At 48.0% G+C, this 7,536-nt stretch overlaps 1 protein-coding gene across 1 annotated transcript in view; it reads right to left on the reverse strand.

The window, feature by feature from the left end:
• The window catches only part of CYP26B1 (cytochrome P450 family 26 subfamily B member 1), a 91,797-nt gene extending 84,999 nt beyond the window's left edge, over positions 1-6,798 (reverse strand). The window contains exon 1 of the mRNA XM_085642754.1: positions 6,216-6,798. Coding sequence (XP_085498880.1) covers positions 6,216-6,419 — 204 coding nt within the window. The 5' untranslated portion in view covers positions 6,420-6,798. The remainder of the gene's footprint in view (positions 1-6,215) is intronic.
• Positions 6,799-7,536: the final 738 nt, after the last annotated feature.

Raw genomic sequence — 7,536 nt, forward strand, 5'->3', positions numbered from 1 at the left:
CAAACTCCATACCACACTTTGTGTGCGCACTTCAGTCCACACAGTGCTTGGCACTTTGTGCACGCTGCTCATAACTAATGCAATCCCGTAAACTTCATACCACGCTTTGTTTGAGCACTTCAGTCCACACAGTGCTTGGCACTTAGTGCACGCTGCTCATAACTAATGCAATCCTGCAAACTCCATACCACGCTTTGTGTGAGCACTTCAGTCCACACAGTGCTTGGCACTTTGTGCACGCTGCTCATAACTAATGCAATCCTGCAAACTCCATACCACGCTTTGTGTGCGCACTTCAGTCCACACAGTGCTTGGCACTTTGTGCACGCTGCTCATAACTAATGCAATCCTGCAAACTCCATACCACGCTTTGTTTGAGCACTTCAGTCCACACAGTGCTTGGCACTTTAGAATACATTGCTGAACTAATGCTATCATGTAAACTCTAGACAGCAGGATGTGCGTGCACATCAGTGCACACAGTGGGTGCACTGCACGCTGTGAATGCTTAACCAACCCCTCAACACTGGGTGCATTGAAAACTGCTCTCGGCTCAGCGTAGACCAGACGAGGCTTTGTACATGTACTACGTCACTGATGCTAGCCTATTAATCCAGTACAACACATTACCTACGCACCCCAAAACTGCCCCCAGTCCCATAGCCAAGGCAGCACTTGTGCGAACACCTCAACTCCTCTGTGCCCAATACAGCTCAGGCGGCCCCTCAAAAGTGACACTGTTCCTTGAAGTCCATACACCGTTTGTGCACGCACCTCGGAAGCAATTACTGCTCCTGAAAGTCTGTACAACATCAGGGCAAGCCCCTCAAAACTAATACAGCTCCTGAAAGTCTGTACAACATCAGTGCAAGCCCCTCAAAACTAATACAGCTCCTGAAAGTCTGTACAACATCAGTGCAAGCCCCTCAAAACTAATACTGCTCCTGAAAGTCTGTACAACATCAGTGCAAGCCCCTCAAAACTAATACTGCTCCTGAAAGTCTGTAACGAATACTGCTCCTGAAAGTCTGTACAACATCAGTGCCTACCCCTCAAAACTAATACTGCTCCTGAAAGTCTGTACAACATCAGTGCAAGCCCCTCAAAACTAATACTGCTCCTGAAAGTCTGTACAACATCAGTGCAAGCCCCTCAAAACTAATACAGCTCCTGAAAGTCTGTACATTAGTGCCTACCCCTCAAAACAAATACTGCTCCTGAAAGTCTGTATAACATCAGTGCAAGCCCCTCAAAACTAATACAGCTCCTGAAAGTCTGTATAACATCAGTGCAAGCCCCTCAAAACTAATACTGCTCCTGAAAGTCTGTATAACATCAGTGCAAGCCCCTCAAAACTAATACAGCTCCTGAAAGTCTGTATAACATCAGTGCAAGCCCCTCAAAACTAATACTGCTCCTGAAAGTCTGTATAACATCAGTGCAAGCCCCTCAAAACAAATACTGCTCCTGAAAGTCTGTACAACATCAGGGCAAGCCCCTCAAAACAAATACTGCTCCTGAAAGTCTGTACAACATCAGTGCAAGCCCCTCAAAACTAATACTGCTCCTGAAAGTCTGTACAACATCAGGGCAAGCCCCTCAAAACAAATACTGCTCCTGAAAGTCTGTATAACATCAGTGCAAGCCCCTCAAAACAAATACTGCTCCTGAAAGTCTGTATAACATCAGTGCAAGCCCCTCAAAACAAATACTGCTCCTGAAAGTCTGTATAACATCAGTGCAAGCCCCTCAAAACAAATACTGCTCCTGAAAGTCTGTATAACATCAGTGCAAGCCCCTCAAAACAAATACTGCTCCTGAAAGTCTGTATAACATCAGTGCAAGCCCCTCAAAACTAATACTGCTCCTGAAAGTCTGTACAACATCAGTGCAAGCCCCTCAAAACGAATACTGCTCCTGAAAGTCTGTATAACATCAGTGCAAGCCCCTCAAAACTAATACTGCTCCTGAAAGTCTGTACAACATCAGTGCAAGCCCCTCACAACTAATACTGCTCCTGAAAGTCTGTACAACATCAGTGCAAGCCCCTCAAAACTAATACTGCTCCTGAAAGTCTGTATAACATCAGTGCAAGCCCCTCAAAACTAATACTGCTCCTGAAAGTCTGTATAACATCAGTGCAAGCCCCTCAAAACTAATACTGCTCCTGAAAGTCTGTACATTAGTGCCTACCCCTCAAAACAAATACTGCTCCTGAAAGTCTGTACAACATCAGTGCAAGCCCCTCAAAACAAATACTGCTCCTGAAAGTCTGTATAACATCAGTGCAAGCCCCTCAAAACAAATACTGCTCCTGAAAGTCTGTATAACATCAGTGCAAGCCCCTCAAAACAAATACTGCTCCTGAAAGTCTGTATAACATCAGTGCAAGCCCCTCAAAACAAATACTGCTCCTGAAAGTCTGTATAACATCAGTGCAAGCCCCTCAAAACAAATACTGCTCCTGAAAGTCTGTACAACATCAGTGCAAGCCCCTCAAAACAAATACTGCTCCTGAAAGTCTGTATAACATCAGTGCAAGCCCCTCAAAACTAATACTGCTCCTGAAAGTCTGTACAACATCAGTGCAAGCCCCTCAAAACGAATACTGCTCCTGAAAGTCTGTATAACATCAGTGCAAGCCCCTCAAAACTAATACTGCTCCTGAAAGTCTGTACAACATCAGTGCAAGCCCCTCCAAACTAATACTGCTCCTGAAAGTCTGTACAACATCAGTGCAAGCCCCTCAAAACTAATACTGCTCCTGAAAGTCTGTATAACATCAGTGCAAGCCCCTCAAAACTAATACTGCTCCTGAAAGTCTGTATAACATCAGTGCAAGCCCCTCAAAACTAATACTGCTCCTGAAAGTCTGTACATTAGTGCCTACCCCTCAAAACAAATACTGCTCCTGAAAGTCTGTACAACATCAGTGCAAGCCCCTCAAAACTAATACAGCTCCTGAAAGTCTGTATAACATCAGTGCAAGCCCCTCAAAACAAATACTGCTCCTGAAAGTCTGTACAACATCAGTGCAAGCCCCTCAAAACTAATACTGCTCCTGAAAGTCTGTACAACATCAGTGCAAGCCCCTCAAAACAAATACTGCTCCTGAAAGTCTGTACATTAGTGCCTACCCCTCAAAACAAATACTGCTCCTGAAAGTCTGTACAACATCAGTGCAAGCCCCTCAAAACAAATACTGCTCCTGAAAGTCTGTATAACATCAGTGCAAGCCCCTCAAAACAAATACTGCTCCTGAAAGTCTGTACAACATCAGTGCAAGCCCCTCAAAACTAATACTGCTCCTGAAAGTCTGTACAACATCAGTGCAAGCCCCTCAAAACTAATACTGCTCCTGAAAGTCTGTACATTAGTGCCTACCCCTCAAAACAAATACTGCTCCTGAAAGTCTGTACAACATCAGTGCAAGCCCCTCAAAACAAATACTGCTCCTGAAAGTCTGTATAACATCAGTGCAAGCCCCTCAAAACAAATACTGCTCCTGAAAGTCTGTACAACATCAGTGCAAGCCCCTCAAAATTGATACTGCTCCTGAAAGTCTGTACAACATCAGTGCAAGCCCCTCAAAACTAATACTGCTCCTGAAAGTCTGTACAACATCAGTGCAAGCCCCTCAAAATTGATACTGCTCCTGAAAGTCTGTACAACATCAGTGCAAGCCCCTCACAACTAATACTGCTCCTGAAAGTCTGTACATTAGTGCCTACCACTCAAAACTAATACTGCTCCTGAAAGTCTGTACATTAGTGCCTACCCCTCAAAACTAATACTGCTCCTGAAAGTCTGTACAACATCAGTGCAAGCCCCTCAAAACTAATACTGCTCCTGAAAGTCTGTACAACATCAGTGCAAGCCCCTCAAAACTAATACTGCTCCTGAAAGTCTGTACAACATCAGTGCAAGCCCCTCAAAACTAATACTGCTCCTGAAAGTCTGTACATTAGTGCCTACCCCTCAAAACTAATACTGCTCCTGAAAGTCTGTACATTAGTGCCTACCCCTCAAAACTAATACTGCTCCTGAAAGTCTGTACATTAGTGCCTGCCCCTCAAAACGAATACTGCTCCTGAAAGTCGTTACAGCCTCGAGTCTTCTCTGGGCGCTAAATAGTTCAGACAAGACCTTGTGCATGCACCCCGTAGCTACTACCACACAGCAACACTGCGGCATTAACGTCATGCCCACACGAAACCTTTCCTGTGTACCGTAAAAAGTCTCCCTGCCCCAAGCAGTCCATACAAAAGTGGACATCCTCCTGGCACCCGTTCCCAGCACCTCGCATCAAGTAGCCATTTGTGTGGGCACCTCCAGGTGCCACCGCGCCTGGCGTCGCCCGGGTAACACTGTGCGCGTGTACCTCACAGCCTCTCCTGCGCCATGACGTTAAGCGGGTACAGAGTACGTGCCCCCAGTTCTTCTGTAACTGTGCGTGCACCAGAGCTAGCGACGGCCACGACCCTCTGCTTTAATGATCTACCCTGATCCATGCCTAGTTAAAACAGCACTTTATGCTGCTTCACAGCACTACAAAAGCCCCGTGTAGTTTAACAACTTTAAAAGCGTCCTCCATTCTACTAAAACTCCAAGTACATTAGACTGGGGTGTGCGTTTTAAGGCTCTCCAAAGCCCCATAGTGAGTGCCTGCACTTCTCAACACTCGTGCAATACTTGTAATGGGAGAGTGCCTGCATTTCTCAACACTCGTGCAATACTTGTAATGGGAGAGTACCGGCACTTATCAACACTCTGCAATACTTTTAATGGGAGAGCACCTGCCCTTCTCAACACTCGTGCAATACTTGTAATGGGAGAGTGCCTGCATTTCTCAACACTCGTGCAATACTTGTAATGGGAGAGTACCGGCACTTCTCAACAATCGTGCAATACTTGTAATGGGAGAGTGCCTGCACTTCTCAACACTCGTACAATACTTGTAATGGGAGAGTATCGGCACTTCTCAACATTCGTGCAATACTTGTAATGGGACAGTACCTGCACTTCTCAACACTCGTGCAATACTTGTAACTGGAGAATACCTGCACTTCTCAAGAGTACCTGCACTTCTCAACACTCTGCAATACTTGTAATGGGAGAGTACCGGCACTTCTCAACATTCTGCAATACTTTTAATGCGAGACTACCTGCACTTATCAACACTCTGCAATACTTTAAATGGCAGAGTACCCGCACTTCTCAACACTCTGCAATACTTGTAATGGGAGAGTACCGGCACTCCTCAACACTCGTGCAATACTTGTAATGGGAGAGTAACGGCACTTCTCAACATTCTGCAATACTTTTAATGGCAGAGTACCCGCACTTCTCAACACTGCAATACTTGTAATGGGAGAGTACCGGCACTCTTCAACACTCGTACAATACTTGTAATGGGAGAGTACCGGCACTCCTCAACACTCGTGCAATACTTGTTATGGGAGAGTACCTGCACTTCTCAACACTCTGCAATACTTGTAATGGGAGAGTACCGGCACTTTTCAACACTCGTGCAATACTTGTAATGGGAGAGTACCGGCACTCCTCAACACTCTGCAATACTTGTAATGGGAGAGTACCTGCCCTTCTCAACACTCTGCAATACTTGTAATGGGAGAGTACCGGCACTTATCAACACTCTGCAATACTTTTAATGGCAGAGTACCCGCACTTCTCAACACTCTGCTATACTTGTAATGGGAGAGTACCGGCACTCCTCAACACTCGTGCAATACTTGTAATGGGAGAGTACCTGCACTTATCAGCACTCTGCAATACTTTTAATGGGAGAGTACCTGCTTTTCTCAACACTCTGCAATACTTGTAATGGGAGAGTACCGGCACTCCTCAACACTCGTGCAATACTTATAGTGGGAGAGTACCTGCCCTATTCAAAACTCGTGCAATACTTGTAATGGGGGGATACCTGCACTTCTCAAAACTCGTGCAGTACTTGTAATGGGAGAGTACCGGCACTCCTCAACACTCGTGCAATACTTGTAATGGGAGAGTGCCGGCACTCCTCAACACTCGTGCAATACTTTTAATGGGAGAGTACCGGCACTTTAAGTCGCAAGGAGGTATTCTGTACTTCCACTCACAGCACTCGCCTCAGCCCGACTCCTGTGCCCTTGAGTGTGCGCCCACGGACCCACAACACGTGCCCCTCGCCCCGGCGCCCCAGCCTCCGGCCTTACCTGCAGGATCCAGTGGCAGGTCTCTCCGATGATGGGGAAGCCCATGGAGCCCTTGGGGATGGGCAGCTTGCAGCTCTTGTCCCGGGTGGCCGCCCAGCGGAGCTGCCACAGCTGCTGGGAGACCGCCAGCAGCAGCAGCACCGACACCAGGCAGGCGGCCAGCGTGGCCAAGGCGGACACCAGGTCAAAGCTATCGAACAGCATGATGGAGCCGACCAAAGTCACCTCTGCACACGGAGGCACGCAGTGCGCCGCGCTGGGGGCGCACCAGGGAGTTCTTTCCGCCCTCCACCAGACCACGAGAGGAAAACAAGGAAAAGGGATATTTCAAAGTTTTAAAACTTAGTTTTTCTTTCCCCTAAAAGTAAAAGTCAGAACATAAAAATCCAAAAATGAACAAGCGGAGAAAAAAGACCTGGGAAGGGATTAACTTAATAGTTGTCCCAGTTTGAAGCCCCTCAAAGGCTGAGGCTGATGGGGCAAATCGGCATCATTGAGAGGGCAGAGGCTGTGAAAGTGCTGGCTGTGGTATGAATGGAGCAGTCTGAGTGCCGTCCTCTTTTTTGCAGTGAGGAGGGAGGCTGGGCTTAGAGAGTCCCTGTGTGTGTTTATATAGAGGCGGGGAGGGAGCGAGGCTGGGCCCTGGGCAGGCGGCCAGGTGCTGCTGCCCAGGGCTCCCCCCACTCGAGCAGGGCTGGGAGGGCGGGCGCTGGAGCGTGCGAGCCCTGGACCCCGTCCCACCCCAAGACACACACACAGGCAGCCAGGGAGCATAGTGCGTGGGGATCAGAGCCTCCCCGCCCCTCCCGCCCCATCTCAGCTGGCATGCACATCTACAAACAAGATGCACCGACAGCCAGAGCAGACCTGGGCACTCCTGACCACCACCGAGGCTGCAGAAACGTGCGCCTGCATGCCAACAGCGGGAACACCCAGGTGGGCGATGGATGGTGCAGCGTTTACGTGGCCAATTGGATTCACTGCTGACTTGCTTTACAGTGGGCAATGTTTTGGAAAGGCAGCAAACATTCTCGTACACTAGTTTGGCCAGTGTCTCTCCCAATTAGGGGAGTTGGCACACGTGTGTGTGCGTACACCCACGAGTCGACATCGGGCACATGAATACACACACAGGCGCCTTATGTTGGAAAGTGTGTTCGTTCCAGTTCGGAATAGAAAGTTTCCACGCTCCCCTGCTGCTAGGGACAGTGGCATTGTCTACATATCTGACCACTCTGAGCACCAGCCCCGGGGGTCGGACTGTCTGTGCGCGCAAGTATTGACACTGCACGCGACTCACATTATAGAAATAACACACGTC

The sequence above is a fragment of the Triturus cristatus genome, chromosome 2_2 (assembly GCF_964204655.1).
Source record: "Triturus cristatus chromosome 2_2, aTriCri1.1, whole genome shotgun sequence".
Taxonomy (NCBI): domain Eukaryota; kingdom Metazoa; phylum Chordata; class Amphibia; order Caudata; family Salamandridae; genus Triturus; species Triturus cristatus.